At 34.9% G+C, this 27053-nt stretch overlaps 1 protein-coding gene across 1 annotated transcript; it reads right to left on the bottom strand.

Moving 5' to 3' along the window:
* On the bottom strand, positions 1-26674 carry LOC142335860 (matrix metalloproteinase-18-like). The gene is made up of 10 exons (XM_075384190.1): positions 26344-26674; positions 20074-20147; positions 17807-17991; positions 16725-16943; positions 15998-16246; positions 15088-15189; positions 12500-12649; positions 7601-7845; positions 3817-3968; positions 1-402 (listed from the first exon to the last, which is right to left on the bottom strand). The coding sequence occupies exons 1-10, from the start codon at positions 26530-26532 to the stop codon at positions 273-275; spliced, it is 1695 nt and encodes a 564-aa protein (XP_075240305.1). The 5' UTR covers positions 26533-26674; the 3' UTR covers positions 1-272.
* Positions 26675-27053: the final 379 nt, after the last annotated feature.

The following is a 27053-nucleotide window of genomic DNA, read 5'->3' as shown; positions in this document are numbered from 1 at the left end:
TTAGTTACCATTTTTGTCGTATCTGTTGGTATTTCTGGCGCTTTTGACAAATTCGTAGCTTTATTAGTGATAACAGAAATTGAGGTTGTTGCCATTTTTGATGAAGTTATATTAGCTGGTGTTGTTAATGCAACTGTCTGTAATGTCTTTGATAAATTCAAAGCTGTTCTTGTTTCGATAATGTTTGTTTTGGTTGTTGTTGTTGTTATTGTATAATTTGGTAATATCGGCATTAATAGTGTAGATGAATCGGAATTCGAAGTTGTGGCAAGTCATGGCGCGGGTCTGGTGTCGTTGAGTTGGATGTTTCCAAAGTTCACGGCACAGTTGAGCCAATCAGACAAAATGTACCGGGGGTAGCCAGGGGTCAGCCTGTTGGTCTTTGTGTTGTACTTCCAATAACTGCAAAATAACAAAAAATAAACAAAGACACCACCTTATTTCCACAGTACGTCATGCTCTCTTGTTATGCACTTCGTGGACCCAAAAAACCCAATGGAATAACGGCAAAACAGCTGAACACAATTGTCAAAGAGCTATGCCTGAGTTAACAGCGTAAATTTTCTGTCTAACTATTTAGCTCAAAAATGCCAAATAATATCAGTTTCACGGGGTCATTTTAATTCATACAAATGTTCTAATCTGTCTTCTTAAAATTTATACTCAGAAAGAGACAAAGAGGTAATTAAGGGTGTCCCACTTTTTCACCCCTATTTATTTAACCCCCTGTCATTTAATCCCGATTTATTCACCCCTCCATCATTTAACCCCTCTACCATTTCATCCCGATTTTAATCTTTTGTAAAATAGGCGGGACTATTAAATTAGCAATATAACCATTTGGCCATGCCTTAGCGGCCCGTGGGACTAGATATGAAACTATCAAAACCGAAAATAGGATTAAGTTGGCTACTTAATTATGACAAATGTGCTACTTTAATGTCAACGGCTAATTGGCGGGATAAAATGATAGAGGGGTGAAATGAAATAGGGGCTAAATGATAGAGGGTTTAAAAGATATGGGGTTAAAATATGCGGAGTTAATTGAACCAGGGTGAAAAGAAGTAGAACCGTAATTAAGACGCGGGATTCAGTCTCATTTTCCATTGAATGTTAGATCAATAGAAGTTTAATATACAACAAAACAATTCAGCAGCTTAAAATGAGTCTATTTTGAAGCCATAGCTTCACTCGCAGTTTAATATTTAAAAGCTCCGATTTATCACCTCCTTTTTTTGAAATATCGAATATGATTACTCTTTGTGAAAAAAAACTTTTAAGAGTGAAAAAAAAATTGGTTTTGCGAACATAGACTCAGAGTCAATGATAGTTGATTTGATATGCTCTTTCACTAGAGAAATGTAGCACAAAATTGTCAATTGTTTATCTCTCTTTCTTCTTCAGACCTCTCAACAATTTCCAAGACCCATATGATTTATATCATAATGTTACTAAGTAAATATAAATTCGCCATTTCCGAAATATATGTAAGCAAGAGATTATTGACCAATCAGCATCGAGTATTTCTAAAAGATTTAAATGACCACAGAAATCATTCCAATTTACGTACAGAGCTCGAAAAAAATCGTTTAACGTGATTTTAAATAAACTAAAGATGAAACCTATCAAATAGGACAATATTCGGCTCTATATTCTTCGGGTTTTTGGGTTAATCGGTACAAAATAGCGACCGTCATTGAACTGATTCGTTATCAGACAAAATAACCACCAAATTTTTAGAATTAAAATGTTTAAAATTATCGCCTAAAAAACCGTTTGTTGCTATGATTCTTATGAATACAAATATGTGGCTTTATAATACGTTGCTTTATAATGTTTGTTTAGACTGACTAAATAGTTTGAATTAAGTGAGCCTATACGAAAGAGTGTTGTTTTATCACCTTTACATAATTTGTTAGCTCCCAGCTCGTTGTGTGAAATAACAGGTTGCTTGAAAATACTTACATTTTACCCTCGCATTGAGTGACTGGTCGGAAAAAACAGCGTGTAATAATTAAAAATAAAATTGCTCTTGGCAGAAAACCAGCAAAAGCATTCAACAAGAGGGTTTAAGGAAACACAAGAATAAATCGCAGTTTTAAAAGCCACCAGATGACGTATGTTTTAGTCCTTTCTGTTGCTTTCAACAAACTCTTTTAATTTGATTCAATCATCGTTGGCAATAGGGATACTGCTACGAAGCTTTATAAAGTTATAGATTATTTCTCGTGGACACCCAAATTTCAATTCCGGATAGCACGATCTGTGAGAGAACAAGTAGCGTTTTTCATGGTCGAAATGGGGAATTGGCCAAAATTGGACGGAATTGACGTTCAATAGGAACTATTCTTTAGATTTTTTTGATACTCCAAATTATTTCCGATTATTGACTTGACTGTCTTTAGCTAGATACATCTTTGAGCACTGTTTTTCCTTTTAAATCAAACTGGAAATTCAGATTACTCTGTTACAATCTATTTGTTGAGAAAAGCAAATCCGAAATTAATTAATTAATTAATGGTTTAAAATTAATTGTTTTCTTTTTAGGTATCCTAAATTAATCACGATCATAAAAAACAAAAGATTGCGCAACCATTTCAATGACTCAATGACATTTTGCCAAAAAAACATAGAGACTGATATATGAACGATGTCATTTGTTTTATAGAATATCAGTTTATACACCTTTTTCTTAGGTAAAATTAACTATGTTGCTTGGGTACAGACACAGAAGAAAATCACTTCCGCTTTTCTATGGAAAAAAATGGTTTGAAACCCAATATACCTTCACACACCTTTTTAGAAAGGGATTATTTAAAAATTTTAATTGCTTTTGCTTAACAATCTACAAATTTATCGTCAGAATCAGAACATGCGGTACAAAAAATAAATAAATAATGGGGCTCTTTTGGTTTTATTGTAAAATCTTACTCCTTACAATAATTATTGTTTGTAATTAATTCTTGGACTATAGGAAATAGTCAAGATGCTTCACTTTGTTCACACGGACTGAGGACTTTTTTGAACAAACAGAATTATTGTTCAAGAGTTAACAGAGGATCGCATTTTTGCACGTAATGTGGAAATTTTTCAATGAAAAGTTTTCTGAATATAATAGCTGCACGTGACAAATCCTTTGTAATTGCAACAGCTGCAGAAACAACTGAACATTATTTAACCATAACGACATGAACAGTGTCCACACAGCTGTGGCTGTGAATTCTCTACAATAATAACAACATAGGATAGAGTAATTTTTTTAAAATCCATTATCACTGATACCAGCGTTAAAAGACCTCTTTGTACTGTTTTGCGTTTAAATTGATTAGATCACTTTGTGAAAAAGACGAGGAATAAAAATTCAGATGAACAAATTTTGAGAAATAAAGAGATTGCCTCATCAAGAGACAGATGACGTCAAAATTTTCAACTGCTGCTATATAGGTCAACGAATGACATAACAAGTTGAAATTTTGGTGCTGGTCATTCATAGCAATGATCTTTTTGAAACAATTAAGATACTAAATAGTTCATTCAAAGATAGCGAACGAAAATTTGTTTTACCGTTACTAAAATTTGTATCATTACTCGATAATGTTGCCATAGAAATGATCAGCTCTAAATATTTTTGTAACTTTAAGTTTACAAAAACTTTTTCTTAGTGTTTATGTTTGTTTTTGTACATTGTTTGCATGAATTTTGGTCATTTTCTGGATGTGATTAAACATTACCGTAATTGTACGAATATCAAAAGATTGTCTTCTGTAATCAAGGTTATGCTGGGTGCTAATTGTTATACAGTTACGAATTTTTTACCTGTCTTGTTTGAAGAGATAGACATCGTTTCCATAACTCAGAGCAGCATTTAGGTTGTCTGGGATTCCTCTGTCCCATCCATCCAGAATTTTCTTGGGGTACCCGTCCTCAGCCTCCATGTTGGCAGGATCCATTCGGTAGTACTGGTTGCCCTGAAAATTTCTTTTTATTATTGAAATCAGTGATTTTAGTAATATAATGGCATAACATATGGTACAAGAACGACAAAACAGGGCAGGACAATTTCCTGGCCCACAATTCAAAAAACAGTAAAAATTAAAGTCAAATTGCCCCATGTGAACAAAAAACCTCAAGCGAGAAAACAAAATTTTGTTCAAACACCGTTTTCTCACTATACTTAAAAATTAGAGAGACAAAATTGCACGCGGGAAATTACTCGTATTTTTTTCTCATCTTCCAATTTCGGCGTGACCACAACAATTTGACTTCAAAAATCATGAAAATATGTGAACAAATCTTAAAAAAAATAAAAAAGCGCCCCAATAAAATTCAAATTCTTTGAATTGTAAAAAAAAGAACTGTTTTTAAAATAGAACTCTTTCTACAATTACAAACATTTTGTATAGGTTAAGGTTACGCGAAGATGCTACCGCTGAATTTCGATTAAACTTTTGCATAGTCTTGTAACCTTGCCTAAAATAGACAACTTGTTCCTTTTAAACTGAGTAAAGTCAAGGAAAGTCAAGTTTTTGGCTATTTATATAACAATATAAGGCATTTTGACTACTGGCAGTGGAGAGTTTAGGCATTTTATAATTAACACAGAGCAGCCACTTTACAATCAAATCACACACATTCAAAACGATGGTGTACCAGGAGGCACCTGCTAAAAACTGTAACTTTGAACACACCAAGTCATAAATATGATCATAGAGATGTAATTCAATGGTTAGGAAATGGATGACTTTTTCACGGTAGCAAAAGATGATTTGTGAAGCAAATCTCACAAAAGTTTCAACTGTTGACAAGGAGCAATAGTGGGCAAATGATAGCCCAGGCATATCGTACCAAAGTCTAACTACAACTCAAGGGTCTTTTTTGAAACACCACCAACACTGGCGTCAGTGAAGCAAGCTGATTAGCCTAATTCTCTGATGTCCGGCCACAGCACCACCAACACTACACATTCAATTTTAACTGAAGGCGGAACACCGCACAGATGGTGTGATGGCAACAGGCAAGGGGTTTTGTGAGTCAAAAGGTACTTGAAAGTACTACAAGCCGCCAGGATCTCCATTAATCAATAGAAGAATTCGTTGACAATTTGGGTCAAATCTATTTCGGAATCTCCAGTGTTTGTTTGCCCACAAATGCTTTTTATGCGTTGTTATATTGCATAAAAGGGCAACAGTGCACGTTATTACATACAAAATAGCACATGCGCCTGAGTTGAAACAGATAATTGCTCACATAGTTGATGGCTGAAACATAAAACATCAAACGACTTTTCTCTAATGTTTTTAAACTGAAGGTTGTCATAAAGATTTTTAAACAATGAATTTTTTTTTGTAATCCGGCCTCGGAGACATAAATAACCAATTTTTGAACAGCAAGCTGCATCTTACCTACATACGTTAGAATTTTGCTTTTATGTTTGGAGAAAATAAAAACTTAAGCAAAAGTTTTGCGGTTTTATTTTTCAGGTCGAATGTACCCGCAGCGTGTATGACCAATTTTTTTGATCTTAAAGGCGACTTGAAAACTTAATTTTCTGAAAAACTTGAAGCTATCTCTGATGCTCACTTAAGATAATTGTTTATATATATGTATATATATATATATATATATATATATATATATATATATATATATATATATATATATATATATATATATATATATATTCTCATAATAAAATATATCAGATAATTGGTGGGAGAACACAAATGAAGATACGAAAACCGTTCAAACATTTTAAAATTTAAAACTTTTACTTTTTCTGACAGTGAAAACAAATTATAACATAGGTACTTTGAATTACTATCGGTGAAAACAACTTTTTTTAACGTAATTAGTTTATATAATTTTGAAAAAATCTTTCAATTATTCAAATGTCTTGTTTGTTTTCATTTAATTTGCTGCGGTACGCTGTGATAAACTTGAGCATTGATTTGATAGGATATTTAGGTAAGAGACGGGAAAAAAATTCAGTACCCATTAATTTTATTTAAAAAAGCATTTTTGAGCGCTATAGTTAACAACTTGGTCCGCAGTAAAAGTTTTGAGACATTTGCTGCAGGTTGAGAATCATTTGGCACCTGCTCTTAGTCTAGGGCTTGGCCAAACAAAATCCGTCTGTCCTTGCTCTAAGTTGTTTTTTTTTGTGGAAGAGTATATATTTGAGGGTTTTTGAAAAAAAAAATTATAGTTCGGGGGTTTCAGCACTGAGTAAATCGAAATGTTGAAAGTATTGCAAACAGGCTCCCTACATTAAGAAAAATTGGTTAATCTCTGCTGGGGGTAGAAATTTTATAATCTACCAGCTTTCGAACATTTTCTCTTAGACGAGTACGGTAACCTAATAATTTTCTTGTTCCAAAAATAAACGTTTTTGTCAATCCAAAATATCTTTTCAAGGGGAAAAAATTTGTTCTCCAAAAGTTTCAAAACATTTTTAAAAAAATGAACTCGATTTGGCGGAAAATTTTAATAAACGGTAGAAGATGGCGGAAGTTTTCCGCTGTCATTCTGTTCATTGGCAACTACTCTGTGGCATGAGAACTAAAAATATATCCCTCTAGATCTCAATATGAGCAATCTGAGAAAAATAAATTACAGACAATAAAAAACGCCCAAATGTCGCTAATAAGATCTTCGCGCCACTGTGGTTAGTTGCCGTTGAAAATATCTGAGCAGTTATTAAACTGTAAGTTCAAGGTGAGTGCAAAAATAATAATAATGAAGATTACATAATTGAACGTGATCCTAGCAAATAATTGCCTAAGAGTTCTATGGAAAGCAAATGTTTTCCACTTTTTTGCAATTTGTGGAAACACTTTGAACTCCGGGTTTACTGATCGTTCTCCTGGTACTTTTACTTGAAGCAGCGCAAATATATTTTTAGTGTTCCTTTGCTGTTGGTTGAATATGATCTCGATTTTGAAGAGGTCTTTGAAAAGATTGGCTACTTGGTATTCGCGAATTAAAAATATGAATCCTAATTATTTAAAATGAAGTTGATGCACGGGCAACTTTTTATGCTTTTTAGAGGTTAAAGATTCTAAAATCTTCGTAGAAAATGCATTGTCAACTATTTAGCCTCCATGGAAAAAAAGAAATCCCTATGAAGGAGAGAAAATTTTTCATGGACAGAATTAACGACATAAAGTTTAGATCAGCCAATTTTTACCAGGTCAATTTCAATTTAAACGGAGTCGGATCCAATAAGTTTAAAGTCATCTCGTATCTGTGGTTACCAGTCATGACAAAATTAGACAGGTGGTTGATAAAAACTGTGAAGAGGATCGGTCAGTTCTTCATTCAGTTTAGGTTCCAGTTCTTTATCAAATAGGTTTGTAGTCCTTATAAATTAGTCTTTAAAACTCCAAAGCGGATCAGACTGACCCGGCAAAAGCCAAAATAAATTTCCAGAAGTCGCATGAGACACGATCTGTACATCTGCTTGGTTGAAACGCCTTGTTGCAATGCAATTTGGCGTTGCTGGGAGGCTGCCATGGCATTTTTTTTTGGGGGGGGGCGGTTTTTGGTTTGAGGTCACAAAACTTGAGATCACAAACGGACGACGAGATCTTAAATGCTCTACCTGGAAAAGATAGACTTTATTGTTGGTCGGGTACAACAGAGCAGCATCCACAGGTAGATTCTCATTCAGTCCCATTTCCTCGTAGTGTCTGAAGTAGGGATATTTCCTGTTAGGAGTGAACACATAAGCATAGGAGCCGTAGAAGACGTAGATGGTTCCATCGGACAGAGTCAAAGCGGCATCTGCCGCCCTTGGGAAATATGGGAACACATTGCGTGTCACCAGGGGACTCATTGAGTTCACACCTGCAATAATGGGAAGGAAATATTAATTAAATGGATTAGCAACACCCCCCCCCCCAATCTTTTGAGTGCATACTAGCAGGCCCGCAAAACCATAACCAGAAAATCATTTACACTAAAAGAAGGTTTAAAAGAAGTTAAGGTTTCTGTTGCGCACCAACTCGGGCTCGAACCAATGCCCCTCGTTTAACAGCCACAAATCTCACAACTTAAGCTATCTATGTGTTTTGCACTTGTCTTTTACTCTCTCTAAAGCAAATTTCTGTATAATGGCGTTTGTGACTTGCTTGTTTTTGCTATACCGCAAGCGTAATCAGCGCAAAATATGCATATTAGGAGCTCAAAAAGGATGCTAAAGCGCGTCTCAAAACGCATTTATTACGCTAGGTTGCAAGATTAAGGACCCCTAAAACATGTTACGTTAGGAGGACTGTTGACCAATGTGCTCAATTGCTACTGATATTTACTATAAAAAAGAGAGATAACTCAGAACGACTAAAACTACTCGAAACTTAATTTCACAGCAATTTTATGAATAATGGTAACAGAAAAACACTTCAAACTTCAGTTAAGCAGTCTTTCATCTTACGAACTCCGCTATAACCACTACAAACCACCGTTTCTAACCATCCTTTTTATCTTATCAATAAACATATTTCAGATTGAGAGCATCTGATATCCTGATATCACGCAAACATCAAAAAGTAAAGAGTGGAAATTTAGTTGAAAACTAAGAGTGTACTAGAAAGGCGCAGAATCTGCAGGCTGAAACTTTGCAGAAAAACACACGGTAACGGCTTTGCCGTAAATCCTCCCTCTGGGCGAGCATACTTTCAAGCCGTCTTAGCCTCGTGGTAACTGCACCTGACTAACAGTCTTTTATCCCAGGTTCGGTTCTCGCCCATTTACTTTAAGCTTTTCAGGTCACTGAATTCTCTCGATATGTTTGCGTAACCATGATGATCAACGAGGCTCTTAAACATGCGCTTCGAGAAGATCCTTAAACATGCATAAATTTTGTCCAAATTTAGAGCTCACGCGTTTAATATATAGGACTAGCTTTTTTCTTTCTAACACAGAGGAACTTAAAATGACTCAGCGTCGAAAAAAATTCTCTCGAACAGCAGGCGGAATGATGTTGATTAGAAATTTTCATGTCTACAAAAGAAGGGTACACGACTCGGGTTCGAACCCTCGATCCTCACATAAGCAGTCATCCATCTTCGCTGTAAGGCCTACATACCAGCGTTTCTCACAATCGCTTTTATCGTATCAAAAAAATATTTCAGATTGAGAGCATTTGAGATCACGCAAAAATCAAAAAGTAAAGCGTGAAAAACTTAGCTGAAGCAAGCAGTGTTCTAGAAGCAGAATCTGTAGGGCTAAGACTTTGCAGAAAAACACACGTTTACAACAAGAACTTCGAACTTAGTTCGGGAGCATTAAAAAACACGTAGTACCCAGGGTCGTAAATCCTTGCTCTTGGCGATCATAATTTCAAGCCCTCTTAGCCTCCTGGTAATTGATTCTAGCTAACAGTCTTTTATCCCAGATTCGGTTCTCGCTCATTTACTTTGAGTTTTATAGGTCACTGAATTCTCTCGATTTGTTCGCTTAACCATGCTGCTCAATGCGGTTCTTAAACATGCGCTCCGAGAGGCCTCTTAAACATGCAAAAAATTTGACAGAATTTAGAGGTCAAAAGTTAAGTATATAGGATGAGCATTTTCCTTTCTAACACACACACACACGATTATAAAAACAACTCATTGTCAAAAAGAAGTGCTCTCATAAAGCAGGCGGAATGATGTTGCTTAGAATATTTCATGGCTATAAAAAGAAGGGTACCCGACTCGGGTTCGAATCCTCGACCCTCAGGTTAGCAGTCATCCAACTTACCAACTGCGCTACAAGGCCTACAACCACCACCGTTTCTCACGATCATTCTTATTGTATCAATAAAGTTATTTCAGATTGCGAGCATTTGAGATCACGCAAAAATCAAAAAGTAAAGCGTGAAAAACTTAGCTGAAGCAAGCAGTGTTCTAGAAGCAGAATCTGTAGGGCTAAGACTTTGCAGAAAAACACACGTTTACAACAAGAACTTCGAACTTAGTTCGGGAGCATTAAAAAACACGTAGTACCCAGGGTCGTAAATCCTTGCTCTTGGCGAGCATAATTTCAAGCCCTCTTAGCCTCCTGGTAATTGATTCTAGCTAACAGTCTTTTATCCCAGATTCGGTTCTCGATCATTTACTTTGAGTTTTATAGGTCACTGAATTCTCTCGATTTGTTCGCTTAACCATGCTGCTCAATGCGGTTCTTAAACATGCGCTCCGAAAGGCCTCTTAAACATGCAAAAAATTTGACAGAATTTAAAGGTCAAAAGTTAAGTATATAGGATGAGCATTTTCCTTTCTAACACACACACACACGATTATAAAAACAACTCATTGTCAAAAAGAAGTGCTCTCATAAAGCAGGCGGAATGATGTTGCTTAGAATATTTCATGGCTATAAAAAGAAGGGTACCCGACTCGGGTTCGAATCCTCGACCCTCAGGTTAGCAGTCATCCAACTTACCAACTGCGCTACAAGGCCTACAACCACCGTTTCTCACGATCATTCTTATTGTATCAATAAAGTTATTTCAGATTGAGAGCATTTGAGATCACGCAAAAATCAAAAAGTAAAGCGTGAAAAACTTAGCTGAAGCAAGCAGTGTTCTAGAAGCAGAATCTGTAGGGCTAAGACTTTGCAGAAAAACACACGTTTACAACAAGAACTTCGAACTTAGTTCGGGAGCATTAAAAAACACGTAGTACCCAGGGTCGTAAATCCTTGCTCTTGGCGATCATAATTTCAAGCCCTCTTAGCCTCCTGGTAATTGATTCTAGCTAACAGTCTTTTATCCCAGATTCGGTTCTCGCTCATTTACTTTGAGTTTTATAGGTCACTGAATTCTCTCGATTTGTTCGCTTAACCATGCTGCTCAATGCGGTTCTTAAACATGCGCTCCGAGAGGCCTCTTAAACATGCAAAAAATTTGACAGAATTTAGAGGTCAAAAGTTAAGTATATAGGATGAGCATTTTCCTTTCTAACACACACACACACGATTATAAAAACAACTCATTGTCAAAAAGAAGTGCTCTCATAAAGCAGGCGGAATGATGTTGCTTAGAATATTTCATGGCTATAAAAAGAAGGGTACCCGACTCGGGTTCGAATCCTCGACCCTCAGGTTAGCAGTCATCCAACTTACCAACTGCGCTACAAGGCCTACAACCACCACCGTTTCTCACGATCATTCTTATTGTATCAATAAAGTTATTTCAGATTGCGAGCATTTGAGATCACGCAAAACTCAAAAAGTCAAGCATGAAAACCTTATTTGAAAGCTAAGAGTGTTCTAGAATAGCGCCAAATCTGTACGGCTGAAACCTTGCAGAAAAACACACGTTTACAATAATAATTTCAAACTCAGTTCGGGAGCATAAAAAACACGTAGTTCCCCGGACAGTAAATCCGCCTTGTTGGCGAGCATACATTCAATCCCTCTCAGCGTCGTGGTAACTGCACCTGACTAACAGTCTTTTATCCCAGGTTCGATTTCCACTTATCTACTTTGAACCTTTTAGGTCATTGAAATCTCTCTGTGTTTGCTTAACCATGCTGCTCAATGCGGCTTTTAAACATGGGCTTCGAGAGGCCCCTTAAACGTGCAAACCTTTTCTTCAACTTTAGAGCTAACGCGTGTAAAATATAGGAGGATGATATGCACCCCGAAAGCATAGGCTACATTATATTTCATAAATTTTGCACAAAGATATGATAAAAAATTACTTTTTATAAGTCTATAGGTCACGCTGTCTACGCTTGTGGCGCAAATAACTTGCATGTCAAGTCTTTTAACGGAAAGTTCGGTTGATCCGGCCCACCCTGTAGCGATTTTCAACATTCTTTTGTGCCAAGAAATATTTTCTCAAATTTTGCGAAAGAATGTAAAAAAAATGACGATCGGTGAAAACCTGAAAATACCATTTTTATTGATGAAATTTTTAAAAAATGTTCTTTCATAAAATTTGGCACAAAATAGCTAATTGAAACAGAAAAACATAAAATTCTCTCTTAGGTGGGCTCGAACATTCAATATTTCTTAAAGCACAAAATTTTCTAAAATTATTTTTTTTCAGATTACTTTCTCAGCTAAAAGTAAACATTTTCTCAGAATATCCACTTCTAAAATATCCAAGAAAATAATTTAAACTCAAGCGGATGTTGCAACTTCTCAGGAGAACGGGAACAATTTCTTTTGGCTGATTACAATTAGAATGATGCTCTTTTAAACATTGTATAGTTAGTCACATAAAGTTGCAACTTAAGCGAACGTTCGAAAACCATAGGGCATGCAAATGAACAACATAGTGCTGATCTCAGTATGTTTTGAATTTGACCTTTGACCTTTGAAACGTTCGATGGCGTTGCAACTTTATTGGACTGAACTAAAGATTTAATTTGCTTTGAAATTGAAGAAAGGAATATCAATACAGATCTAACAATAAACATCAGAAGGCAGAATAAAGTAGTCAGTATCAGTATTTTCATCGTTGGGACCCGGTGGCCGCTTTGATAATTAGTTAAAGAAAATTAATGACCTTGACTGGTAAAGCTGAAAAGTCGGTTGTTGGGGTAGAGTAACTGGACATTTCCAGAGGTGTCTGTAAATGCAGCATCCATTGATTCACCCCCACTGGGGCACTGTCTCACGTGAGCACTCCCCGGAAACACCCCCTGCTGACCCCCTCCTGAAAACATGTGAACACGATTCTAACAAGTCTCTTCATTTGTGTTCTTTATCTTGTTTTTCACTATCTTTCGTTTTAATTTCAAAAGGTTAATTTAATTTACAGGTGCGCGTGATTTTTGTATTCCCTAATACAGCATTACCACGAGTAAAACTGGTCACTGACCCTGAATATTTCATGAACAATCGAATAAAACAGCTCCCTGTTACGTCAACTGTACAATATGCTAGCTATTATTTCAACTGATCAACAATAAAATAATATAATTGGACGGTTAAAATAATTCAGGAGAAATTTCAACTAAAGCAAAAATTTCGAATGTCCAATAATCTAAGAATGTATCGTAAATGAAATTCTGTTTTCCAAAAATTAATCAGATTTGCTATATACCTAGAGTAATTGTTCCATTTTTTATTTCAAAATCGGGGGAACATATGTGAGGCTGGCTTTTTTCTCCAATCAAAATTTTCAAATTTTCACTTTTTGTTTACGCATCGTAGAGAAAATAGACACTGTCTTGCAGCCCTCAGGATCTAAACTTCATATTGATAAAAAGTTTTCAGAAATACAAAAAAGCCCAGAAATATAAAAAAGGAAACTTTTGAAAGGAAAAATCGAGAAGAAAAAACAATGATCGCTCGAGAGCGGGCCGGGTGGGGGTGTCAGATCGGATTGATATTTAAGATAAACAAACGAAAAGTATAGCAGATACTTAGTAAGGTTAAATGAAAACTTTTTAATAATAAAACACAGTTTCAAACCAAAAAAATCTAGCTTCTTAAACTATATGAGCAAAAATTTCCAAAAAATGTTTAAAAACTATTATAGGAACATTTTCTTCTCTGTATCACAGAGTTTTTTTGAGAAATTGTAAGCTTCAGGCATTTTAGAGTTCTCAAAATAGCAAAAATCAACTTAAAAAATTTAAAAGTAAAAGCAGAAAAAAGTTTTCCATTCTAAATTTGAGAGCAGTTTTTGCAAAAGTCTTCTCATTCAATCAGAACAAACCATATGAGTAACTTTAAAACCTTGGAAACCTAAAAAAAAACCAGTATCAAGAAATTAATATCAAAGCAACCAATTTCATTATTGAAAAAAGAAGGAAAAAATTCTCTTATCTTTTTAAATTGTTTTCTTTTTAATGTAAAAGCAGATAGCTTGAACTAATCCTCTCTAGTATAAAAAAAAACAGATGAAATTGAAAGTTGGAGGGTTTATGGATCGTCAGATTGAAACATTTAATACACTATAACAATTTTTTTGAAATTGCTCGTCGAACTGATCTTTTCCAATCTTTGGGCGTTTCTGTAATTTGAAAAACTTAATTCCTGATAGATTGCAAAATTTTTTAATGAAATTGAAAAATTTTTTCAATTCTCAAAAAAATATTAAAATTTTATATTTCTTTCAAAACACACTTACTTAAGAGAGGTAAAAGGCCGAAATATTGATTTTATTGATAACCAAAGTTTGTCATAGCTAATAAATGAATAACTTTGCGAGCAGCTTTCAACGTTCCGTTAAAAGTTCAGCGTTTAAATTACAGTTACTGATAAAAATTTGCCTCAAAAAGTTCAAACGCAGTTTTATAGAGAATTAAACAAAGAAGACCTAATTGAACAGTGACGAACCTTGAGTAGTGACCAATAGACAAAAACAAAATTTAAATTTATTTTGGTGTTCGTCTTTGTAGTGGTGTGTTGGTGTTTGTTTGCGTAATGTTAACGTATGCTATGTGTGGGTTTGTAAGGTTTTTTCTTCGTCTTTCAGATTGTACTACACTTATCTTTCGACATTTTGTTCTTTTAAAAAAAAACGGCATACTTTTTGGTTCAAACGGTACATGTAATTTTCTCCACTGCATATAAATTGCTTTCGGATACACCCAACGGTTTTTCTGGCAGAATTTAAAAATTTTTTCGCAACCTTGAGAGCTAAGATGAAACATTAGGAAATTTACGCCCTTCAACTTGCAATGGCGCTTAGTTTTTATAACTATAATGGAAAATTTCATAAGAATGTATGAATGAGGTTAAAATGTTTCCAGAGCTATGTGAACGCATGTAAGCAACTTTTGACAAAAGTTGAGTTTTTCTGACTTCTCTTCTATATGACGAAAACAGCTGGAAATTAAATGGACCCATTCTATTTCGGCCCCCACGAATTGCAATTTATGGTGGGCTGTTATATAGTAAATTGATCAGGTTACTATGTACAAAATAGCACGTGCGCCTAGGGGCGTAAGAGTTATATGCCCATTAAGCCGGGGGAGGGGCGGCGAAACAGAGCATATACAACTAAACACACAAAAAACTGTCTCACTCAAAGAACAAATGAATATAACCATAATTGGAATTAATCATTAGCATTGTTGTTCGTAATTTTAAACATAACCCATCCCAAGAAATTGATAGATTCCATTACAGTGTTTGACTAACCACTAGTTGGTGGACGAGCAGTACTGGGCGAAGGAGTAGCTGCAGGAGGTCGACTCGATGGCGAAGGGGAGGGGCCAGGACCAGGGCCATTCATATTAGGACCTGAAACAACCAAATATAAGTTTCTGACTCCGTTCACGTAATTTCCTCTACAATTGAACCATTTGATTGAAATGTTTGCTCTGCCTTTTTGGGACTGTTGGGCTGTTACTTTCGCTCAGGTCCCTCGATCTGAGATAAGAATTTTTGTTTTAGAAAGACAGGATCTCCAAAAATATCATTGTTAAAACTATCTGGATTTCCGAAAAGATCTTCGGGATAAAAAACATTGGTGTAAAAAGCAAGGTTCATACTTGGTGAACAGGATTGTTTTGATTGAACAGGTATAGCTATTTTAGATCAGATCAATATATGCATCATTTCAAAATTGCATGTTGTTTTCACACAGATTTCTGACATCTAAAAGCAAGGAACTTTTAAAAAAAACTGCGTTCTTTGTCTTCGTTTATAAGATATGACAACCTCCGAAACATGCAATATTCTCAAAATGTGCATTTAGTTGATACCCGGGCTGAGGTGTCAACGCTAAAAACGCTAAGTCAGGTAAGATTGACGGCGAATGCGTTGAATTTTTTTACGATCTACGCTTGAGCGTAGATCTAACATAAATTTGCGTTCTTAAGCGTAAATCTTACATAATTTAGCGTTTATTTTAGCATTGACCTTACATAATTTTAGGTTGAATTTATTGTCATACATGATGATAGGAATTGAAGACTTTATTATTTGAACGGCAAGGACAAAACCTGATAAACAAGATTCTCACAATATAACTCAAAGTATTTATTCTTCTATTTTCAATATTCGATCATAACCATAAGGGATGGATCTGAAATAAAAAAACCCCTACCATACAGAGTCTGTATTCCATTGATATCATCCTGTCTCAAAGCGATAGAACTGGCATCTGAGGGGTAGAAGGGGTACATCACAGCATCGAATATCTCACTGTGGTCCAGACCCAGTCCGTGTCCAAACTCATGGATTGCCACCCACTCCAGGTTGATCACGTTCCCTCCCAGACCCAAAGACCAAGTCTCCGCATCGTCAAAGTGGGCTCGACCATTGCGGGGGTAGAAACAATGGGCCAGCACTCCTCCTGAAAAAATTTCTCAAACATGGCCCGTAATATTGTAAATTTTTAATTGAATAACTATCTACACGTACAGAAAAAGGATCTATTTTGTTTTGCTGTTTTGCCCCCCCCCCCAGCTTAGTGGGCTAATATTTTTTTTACGCCCACCACATGCACGTGCTATTTTTTTACATAGTTACGTGCTAAATAACAACACATAATTTGTAACGGGGGGGGGCGTAAAAAACACTGGGGGCGGGGGGCAAAACAGAATAGATTCCAGAAAAGTTACCGAATGAGAGCGAACAATTAAAAATAAAAGCTTTCTTAATATAACCCCAATATAGCCTTTATACTTTGACCCTCAACCTTAGTGTGTGCATATTATATGACCCCCCCATTTTGTGTCTAGAAACGGTTTTGCTATATCGAAACCGATTCTAGACCCACAATTGACGAAACAAAACCTTAAATATTCAAAAGAATTTTTCTTCTCTGAGACCTGGTCCATCGAAAGAGGATCCATCCCCGTGGTCTCCAACTTCGAATCTGATGTCGAAGTCTGGCTTCCTCTCAGAGGCACTGGCTTCCACGAAGTCCAGTCCAGACACATCCGCCCACACCTTGAACGCCTTCTGCATCACTCTATGGACGTCACTCTGGGGCAGATCATTCGTGTACTTGGTTATACGCCACGTGATCGGATTCTTACTCCAGGAGCCTGGACAAAATCTGATGCTTCACATCAAATTTAATAAGCCGTTTGTGCCCCCCCCCCCCCCCCCCCCCCCCGTACGTTGAATATAATGATTACTGAAATCTTCTCAAATCTAAAAGTAGAAATAATTAATCTATTTTAGAAATGAGGATTGTAAGGTTGGAGAAATTTGGCGGATAATTCTCTGAGAAATTAATTGTTTTTGTTATTGTTCCGGTAAAATGGATTTCCGTTTGCATATGAAATCCTTGTTGTGGTTCGTTTTTTTTTCATTTGGTATGTTCGGTTTAAAGCGCAAGAAATCGTCGGCATGTTTGTTTTCTTAGATATACATAAGAAATTCGAGATTACTGCTTTTTATCGTGTCACACCATACTGTTCAAAACAACATAGAACCAAATCCCCACGGAAATAAAGCCGCACTTGACTTTTAGCGCGCACAGCCATGCCTCGCATGCCATGGCCATGCCTTAGCGGCTCGTGGGACTTGATATGAAACTATCACAACCGAACCAATTATCACGACCAAAGCTGTCTGTGTGAGGATGAGCTCTTACTTCACCATAGCTTCAGGTTGACCATAGCCTGACCAATTTTGGCTGCAATGATGGTACCACGTGAAAGTTTCAGACGCACAAAAGTGGCCAAAGTCACCAAAAAAGAGCAATGCTGCTCATAAAATGATCAGTCTGAAATGTGGGGAATAATAAGGAAAAGGGCAGCTGAAAACAGGCTACTGTAGGCCTAATGCTGTTCCGCTGCGATTACGCAGAAACCACAATTATTATTATTATTTAATTAAAATTTAGAATGTTTTTTTTTTCGTGGGGGGTATACTTCCTCCACCCACATAGAACACAACCTACCAGTTGGTCCCAATTTGAACCTCCAATCAATAGTGGCATTGTCTGGCACTTCGTAGAATCTGGAGAACTCAGTTCTTCCAGCTGGAAGTTTATCTTCATTGGCACACCTCGGCTTCATCATATTAGCCACTGTCTCTAAATCCAGACGACCAGTGGGGGTTATATTCGCCACTTTCTGGAACTGGCTGTAAACAAAAAAGCAAATTATTTCAGATTTTTCTGTTGGAACAAACAGTCTGGCACATTAACAAACAGTCTGGCAATAACAAACAGTCTGGCGCAAGCAGAATCTATATCTAGTAAATATTTCTTTACTTACCTTTCCTGAGGATAAAGATAACAGTAGTGCGAAACTAAAGTTTGCACGCGTTTTAAATTATTTGAAAAACGTCCTTAATATAGTGAAATACTCTAAAAATTTATCTTAATGTGAATTTTAGTTAAAGTTTTATGACGATAATGATCGAAAATGAACAAACGAGAAGAATTAAAAATTAGTGTACACGGCCCATGAGATCAATTATGTAAAATATGAAAAAAATTTAGATTCCAAAAAGGCCAAATGTGCCCAAAATAGCTCGGAACTTATGAAAAAAGGGATGGAGTCGAAAACTAGATGAAGAATGCCTGTATTAAAGTACAGGAAATTATCGTCAATGAGAGCGATAAATGATCACACGCGCATATCAAAAATTATTGATTTGTTGAATGAGTTTTGTCCTGCGTGATTAAATTAAAATTAATTTTAGTCTGCTAAAAAAATCAAAAAAATTAAAACCCTGATTTGATCCAAGTTAAGCAAAATGTTCAAAAATGAAGCACAAACACAGACACATGAGACTTATCTCATCCAATAAAACGAAATAAAAATTAAAACAGAGAAAATAAAGTTGAAATTGACTTGGAAGTTATGAGCCCTCGTCTTGATTGAGCCTATTCAAGTCTATCGTTTCAACTGATAAAAACTTATATAGAGATCAGTTTAATAAAAATACATTGTGTAATTATTTTGCTCTGATCTTGTGCTTCAATCATTTAATTGTTTGCTCAAAATGAGAGCCAAAAGAACTCAAGAGCAATTGATGGCGGCAATAATATCAATGGGAGAAAGAAAGGGTAGTTCATAACCCGTTTTTCAGAACACTTGTATATTTAGCTATTATTGAGAGAAAAAAATTTATGTTCTCTATTTTGAGCGTTGAAATCTAATTGTTGCAAAAAAAGTGACCGTACATATTGCGTCGACATAAAAAAAACCAAAAAATAATTGTTACTTAGTTGATGTTTTACTTTTATCTACTTAACTTAAAATTTAAATCTTGTTTGGTTTTGAATTATAAAGAAAAAACAATAAAAGCGAGTTCTCTCCTCTTCATAGTGTTATCAGTTGCGATGAGCACGCTATGAAACACCAATTTTTTAGAACAATATAGACATTTGATTTTGACTTATGGGTCTTCAGAATCGTCAGTGATTAAAGAGCTGGCAATGTTGAGCATACAAAGCACAAAATTCGTTTTCAGACACAAGGAGGGGGAGAGAGAGGCCCATAAAAAACATTTTCTTAACTCACTATTTGGTTTTTGTGCCAGAAACGAGCATCAAATTTGGGCTGAGTTAATGTTGACAATCAATTTTAAGGTCAGATTAAGTTCAGCAGCAGACTTGGCAGTCCAGCTAAAGTTTAGGTAGATGACGGTAAGTTTGAATTAAACTCTTTCTATGGACTATTCGGTTTGATCAGGGACTACTTTTCATACCTATTTTGGGTCGACAATGGTCTCTTCCGTAGTTTGGCACTCTACTTTATGAAAAGACTCAACAATTCCAGGCGGAGGGGCAGGGTATTAACTTTAATTACTTAGTTGAAGAAGCTCATACAATCAAACCCAATTCGTTTGATAAATCGAGTCAAAACTTCTTCATAAAAAATTGGGTCTTTGCTGACCAAAAAAAATCGTTCAGACTTGGTGCGGTTCCCTCAAACCCCGTTACAACCCTAACTTTGTCTGAGATCTCACTCGAAGCAGTTTCATAATGTATTTTACAATGTCATAAACAATATATAATGAATTGCAACCAGAATTGTAATCTAAAGTCAAGAACGATTATTTTAGTTCCAGCTAAAGTCGAGGACAAATTCTAAAGTCGATCCAAAATCTTACCATACGCAATATCTGTAGAGCACGTTCTTTTTCATACCTAATTACGGCCGATGAATACAAAGTCGAGTTCGAAACTTGGGCAGCATTTTGGGCGCTACTTACAATATGGCTTCTGTCTCCTTGAATTCGTCTCCTTCGTCTCTAGGACCCAAATATCCATACCGTTTCAGGTATTCCTGAAATTAACATAAAATCAAAAGTTAACACCCCTTTCAAATACATCTACCTTTGAATCTTCATATGTTTTTAGTTTTCGGTTTTGTAAAAAGTATGATGGTCTTGAACCTGAAGCACTTTTGTTTTCCTTGTTTTCTCTTTTAGTTCAAATGTCAATTCTTCCAGAATTTCATTTTTTTCCGTTTTCTGTTTTTTTTGTATCTGCCATTGCTTCTGTTGCTTCTGTGAAAAACTTTCCCAGAAAGTTAGCGTACATTTCTTGCGGCCAAAGTAGGAATCTAAGGTGATGATTCAACGATGATAACAAGTGTGATTCCAACCCGATTACGATTTGGAATCAATTATGGTTATTCAAAAAACTATTTTAAATAAAAAAAATAAAATATGTGCAGTTTGGTATCCATAAGCCGAAAGTTTCCATAAACCTACAGTGGATTTTTTACGTTTCATAAGGCTCCTATCTAGTATTTTCTACGTTAGAGAACCAATCAAACCATTGATAATAAAGATAGGTCACAGGTGTTTTTCTCACTTTTCCTATAAGCAGAACCAAATGGGCCGGCCCGGGGCAGGTGCAATATTAAAAATTGGCGCCTTTGTTCATATCATGACACAATGATGATTTCTTAACGAAAATAAAGTTTCAGAAAAGATTCACCCTTTCTTAGTAGAAAAAAATATTTGTGACGTAAATCTCACGAAAATTGTAAACTGTGGCCGAAGAACACCAAAGGGTGGAAGCCCATGCTGCCAAAATGAATTATTGAGCCAGGTTTCTGTGAGTTTCTGGCGTCTGTGAAAAAAAGCTGGTTAGCCTTGTTCTCTGACCTACGATCACACCGCAACCATCATACATACTCAAAATTGACTCAAGGCAAAAAACCCGCAAATTTTATTTCCGGTGGGTGACGTACTAACCAAGGTCTAGCGGTCCAGAAAAGAGTACAGAGGCAAAGGCAAAGATAAGGGAAAACTAAGTTATAGATCAGGATTCAGAACCCCAAAAAAGATCCCCTGTCCGAACATCAAAATCGTCCGACGACAATTTTTTTCAAAACATCATACATGAAGCAGAAAACTGCATACCTGACAATCATGACACCCAGTGAACGCAATCTCAGTACTTAGGGCAATGAAAAGTGGAATGGGAGATTTCACAAAACTCTGCAAGCAATAAAAAACCTTGTGGCATGAAAAAACATGCGAGCAGAAGAAAATGTTTATGCACGGGAGATAACTTTCAGAACACTTCGCCAAAATTATAGACAACTGGAACCAGACTAACGATTTAAACAAAGGAATTTCGATAAAATTGTTATCCGAGAAAATGAGAACAATTATTTTTTAATGCACTAATTTTTTTCTTTCTGCTAGATATTTGTAAGAGATGCCGTTTCTAGCATGTTTTCCGCGTACTTGTTTTCGTTTTCCAGTTTACAGTGGTATTACAAGCAGCTCTGAGCTGATTAATTCGAGAAACGTCCGATTTGATTCTACATTGTTGTAAACGACAATTAAAAATTGTGTTGGCAGAAAATCAGTTTCTATTCAAAGATACTTCTGGTAGGAACCATTCAAGGGTTTTGTAATAATAACACCCCGATACAAGGAAATTCTGATTTCAAATTAAACAGTCAGTTTACATCTTTTAGCATTAAAAAAATTCAAAAAAAAGATTTAAAAAAAGAGAAAAGTGTTCTGGTTTCTTTAAATTGTCTTGATTTGATTTATTTTTTAAGTTGAAAGTATCTTTATCAAAGACAGCGGTTATTTGTTTTAAAAGCATTGATTTTCATATGAAAAGGGCTCCTATAATCAACTGAAAATGCTGGTGCAGGCAGAACAGCATTATTTGAAATCCAGCAGAGCACGAAAAAAAAGGAAAATGCAGGCACACAAAATTGGCCAAAATATGCCTAAGAAACTCTTATTGTGTCTCTATATATCATAAAACGGACTCAAAGCAAATCTTGTCTGGTTTAGAATTGTGTTTGGTTAAACTTTCATAAACTTCGCATTAATCGAAGTGATCAAAAATTGTTGTTTGGCAAGAAATGCTGATCATGTTACTTGGTTCAGATATGCTGAGAAAAAGCAGAAAATGCAAGACAAATTGATCGCATAGCAGCATATCTTTTTTTAAAATCTACCATCTAAAACCATATGAGACCTTATTTCACAGTAAACTTTACTGTAAAACTTTTTTGCAAAGTTAAAGCAAGTCAGAATTGTCTCTAACGACAATTGCTCAGAAAAAAAAACAAAAGCTGAGAAAAACGTCAAGGAAAACAAAAATGAAATTCAAGCTTGACAAAATTTGTTTGTCTTAAAAATATTTAACGAATCCTATAATTTCTGATATAGGTGCGTCTGTGCAAAAAAATAATTGTTGTTCTTGATAACTTTTGCTTGTGGACTGAAAAGATTTTTGAAAGATAAAGCAATGGGAATTTGTAATGTTTAGACTGTTTAGTTCTTTATTGTACATTTTTGCATTTTTCAACAAAAAGTGAACAAAAAACACTCTAGATAGGGCTCAAAATAGCTAAGCAATTACTTAATCGATTGAAGAAGCAGCAAGAAAATCAAAAACAAAATAAAAACTGAAAGGAAAAGAAAGCGCTAAACATGTGCATGAGGAAATGCTCTCAAAATTATATTTGTTCCGACCTCACTTGTGGGGGGAGGAACTATATACTCAAATGGGTTTTTTGTTCAGACATTTTTGACCGATCGCTATATTCATCGTAGAGAAATGTGAGTGGTATCAATAAAAAGCTCATCCAGCGTAGAATTCAGAACTGAAAAGATTTTTTGAATTTTGTTTTTTTTTCAAGGAGATATCGAGGATTGGAATTTAGCGTGAACACGGGATATTTGGCATGATTTTGTTCACGTTTAGTGTAATTTTTCATCGAATTAAGATTTTTTTTAAAAAAATAGTGAATCAAAATTACATCTCACGTCACAAAATGCATCAATTTTGAGTTAACAATAAATGAAAGGCGATAAAAAGACTAGTTTCGATCTCATAGGGAAGATAACTATCAAAAAAATTCAAAATCCATTTGAGAGCTCTTTTTTTAATAAAATTTTTCATATTTTTTTTGTTTTCTTGGGTCACCTAGAAACTAGCCACTTTTTATATCTAGGTTCCGTTAGTTACAAACCTGATTTACAGTCAAATACAGCCCAATGAACAAAAAGTTCGTCTTCAAGGAATCGTTCGTGATATTTTTTGGCTTCGACTCCGAATTATTGTAATTTTAAATGAAATTTTGATTTCCTTTCTGAGGTTTTACTAATTTATTGAAGTCCTTTGGCAAAATCTCGTTGACTAAAAGTGCAATAGGTTTTGCAATGAGCATCAAGTGAACCTGCCTAGAGCTTTCATGGGACAACTAACGGCTGTTGAGACTTTAAAAATGACATTTCCAGAAATTTATTTAGCATTAACCAATCATAAATTCGTGAATTGTATAACAAGTCTCAGAATTGTATATACCCCGTTTTTCTCTACTGCAACCAAAGTTAATATGATTAGCCGTTTTGTCTTCTAAGTAGTTATTATATGAATAGAATTATTGTAGAATTATTATCATAGAATGAAAAGAGAACTGCCATTTTGAGATAATATTGTGTAACTTTTAGATTTTTGCTAGTTTTAGGTAAATCTAATTGTTTAATTACTTCCCACCGCAGTTAAATGATTTTCACTTCAATTCCACAAGACTTCAAAATATTTTCCTATTATTGATTCCTCTTGAAATCTTATCACATTATCCTGAGATTGATAACTTTCATTGACTTAGAGAAAATGATCAGTGGATCACGGATAAACTTTTCAGAGAAAAGCTGAGAGTTTAAGTTAATTCGACACTTTCTTCTCGCACTGAGTATCCGGTTTTTGCCAGTATTTGCTGTTGTTTCATAGTCATAAGTTTTATTGTGATGTCTTAATGATTACCTATGCGTGACAAATATTCTTGTAATCCAATCGAAACATGCATTCCGTTTGAGTGGTCTTTTACTTCCGTTGAAAGCTATTGATATTAATGGCTGTTAAAATTTTTAAAACAATTTTTTAGAGCTTTTTTTAAAAAGTAGCTCATGATAAACTTATTTTGGTTTTTCGTCAACTGTAAGTCAATCTCAATCACGACTCGACCCACTTTTCTATATTTCAACCAAAATTAATCAAATTATAGGTTTTAACTTCCAGCTGTTGGTGTTATAATTTCGATGCAAGAATTATATTTTTTTAGTTTTTGGATTTTATTTTTGTGTTTTTGGTTCCTTTTGGAATCTGAACACATTATCGTAATAATTATAGACGCATTGGCTCAAAGATGACGTTTAATTGATCATGAATAAAAATTTTAGAGAAAACTTCATCATTTAAATGGCTTCGACACTTTCTTCTCTCACCTTTCTACTTAATTTTTTGATTTTGCCTGTATTTGTTGTTGTTTTCATAGTCATTAACTTATTGTAATATCTTATTGATGAGCTATTAATAACAAACATCGTTCTTGTCTCATCAGGTCAAAACTTAGGGTATTTATTAGCTTCCGTTGAAAGTTATTGAATTTAATGGCTGTTAAGTCTTCAAAAAATTATTTTTCGAGAAATTTTCCAAACATTTAATCAATCTGTAACTTTATTTTGTGAACTGTAAATCAGTCTCAGCAATGACCGGAATACCACATTTTTTACACCAGCCAAGCTTAATATAGTTTGCGGTTTCATCTTCTATTTATTGGTTTAATGACTTCGATTTACTTCAATAATTCTTTGTCTCAACTTCATGGTTTTGCTAACTATTCACCACACAAAAATCCATGTCAGTTCCGAAGAGAAGTGAAGAAATTTTTGGAAGGGGAGGCATTGAAAAGATTCAAATATAAAAGTTACCCTTCAGGATGGAAAGTTTTCGAGAAATTTTAAATATTGAAACTTGATTTCTGCCCTAATATGGGGACTACCAAGCTGGTTGTAACCATGTTTGGTTGAATTCAATATTATTATTATTATTATTATTATTATTATTATTATTATTATTATTATTATTATTATTCACGAGTTTTTGTTGTCAGTTTATTGCAAGTAGAAGTAATTTTAAATATAATGATATTATAGATATTTCTAATTTTAAAGGGTTTTTCATTTTTTCAGTTTTTGTTGTTCTTTTCTTAATTTATAACTTATTCTCATCATTGAGAGTTCCCATAAAGTTACTTGTATTTTAAAAATTTACCTTTTTACTGATATTATGACGTAACTGATATTTTGTTTGCTGGATAATATGCGTTTTGATAAAAATATATGTGAGTGGTGTATTTTTGTTTCTTTTCCTCGTCCTTTAGCACAATCGCGTAATGACAGATCCCAATGATTTTCAAATGTGGCCCAATCGAACTTATTTTTGAATTCAGAATAATTTCATCTCAATTAGTTTAAACAGAAATTGGTCACTTATTTGTGTTTTCGCAATGTTTGTATTTTGTTGTTCATAATTTTTTGAGTTTTCTGCACTTTTAGTCCGTTTCTATTACTTAGTCTATCTTGAGACAGGCCCTATTGGTTTCTTTGTGCCTTTAAATAAATTTATCAAGAATCATTTCGTTAAAAGTTTTATTAAGACTTTTTAAATTATTTGGTGTAAAAAATGCTGATTAACTTTTGAATTTTGCCTCATTATTTCTCCTTTTTGTCGACTTGTTACCTACTTTCATTAAGGAAAAATCCCATGTGATGTGTATTAAGGAAAAGGTAAATTTGTGTAGTTAGGGTTTTGTCTGACTGTAATTTTACGATGTTACTAGGTGCGTTTAAATTAAGATGTTGAGCTTTTGCCGTGAAATTTTTGTTTTTGCTTTTTTGTTGTTGTTGTTGTTTTTCGTTGTAATGAGGCATGGTATTATCTAATTTAATTATTAGTTGGGTGTTGAACTATTTTTTTAAACTCAAGCATATATTTTTGATTATCTCTTTGTCAAAAATGTAAGTCAAAAGACAGTTAAGTTCAAAATGTAGATGAGCACGGGTCAGAACATCATGTGCGAACGCACATTAACGAGCCTCCTTGTTCACATTTGAATTGGAAATCATATTTGAAAATTGGTGGAGCGCGCAGAAAAACGCTAAAATTACTCGATAAATTTGCTGAAAAATTAGATCTGTTCATGTACTTACGCCAACGCTGACATTAGGCATTCGCTGATCACTATTTTCTTCTTTGAATTTCTCAATTGGGGACAAATTTCCCCCCACATTTGTGATAACACCTGTGGAACGACCCTCGACACCGTCACAAGCAGGGTGACAAAGAACCGTTCCCATGGAAACGATCAGCCCAAAAAGAATTAAATTCAAGTTTTTCATACTTCGAAAATGTTTTTGATATTTTTTTTAAATTATTAAATTTTGAGCTTCCTTTTGATTTTCTCTCGACTAGTTATCAAAATTGAAGACTAAAGAATGATAATTTTTGGTGCTTTCTCTATCGGTTTTGTTTATATGCGCCTCGGGAGGTGAAAAGAAGGGGCGTTCAAAACGCCCGATTCGTTTCAGCCCACACAACAAAAACTGCACCGTCAAAATAATTCTCGAAAGGTGAGAGAACTTTAAAAGCAAGTTAATTGGCAATCTACTAATTGTTCATGAGAATCAAAAAGTTCAAACACTTCTCGTGACAGTTGATTAATGAGTTGTAGATATATTTGAAACAACTAAATTTGGTCAAATCGATTCTTTCTCAGCAGCTTGAGACAAATTATATTTAAAAGTAATCAATTTTTGGTCACGCAGCGTCATTCAAAGTCTGCTTTATTGTGGGTGAACAAATCTTATGAGCGGGTCAATATAACTGAAAGGGTCAAAAGCAGAGATATGAAACCAACAAT

This window comes from Convolutriloba macropyga, chromosome 3, assembly GCF_964194025.1.
Source record: "Convolutriloba macropyga chromosome 3, txConMacr16.3, whole genome shotgun sequence".
Classification (NCBI taxonomy): domain Eukaryota; kingdom Metazoa; phylum Xenacoelomorpha; order Acoela; family Convolutidae; genus Convolutriloba; species Convolutriloba macropyga.
Note: the sequence above shows the minus strand (reverse complement) of the source record. Positions and strands in the feature narration are given on the sequence as shown.

What these genes read in the sequence shown, in the direction of transcription:
- LOC142335860 (XM_075384190.1), bottom strand. Translation starts at nt 26,532, where the DNA reads ATGAAAAACTTGAATTTAATTCTTTTTGGGCTGATCGTTTCCATGGGA. An exon ending in GTTCAAATTGGGACCAACTG is followed by an intron (nt 16,944 to 17,806) that starts GTAGGTTGTGTT and finishes GATTTTGTCCAG; the next exon opens with GCTCCTGGAGTAAGAATCCG. An exon ending in ATCCTCTTTCGATGGACCAG is followed by an intron (nt 16,247 to 16,724) that starts GTCTCAGAGAAG and finishes AAATTTTTTCAG; the next exon opens with GAGGAGTGCTGGCCCATTGT.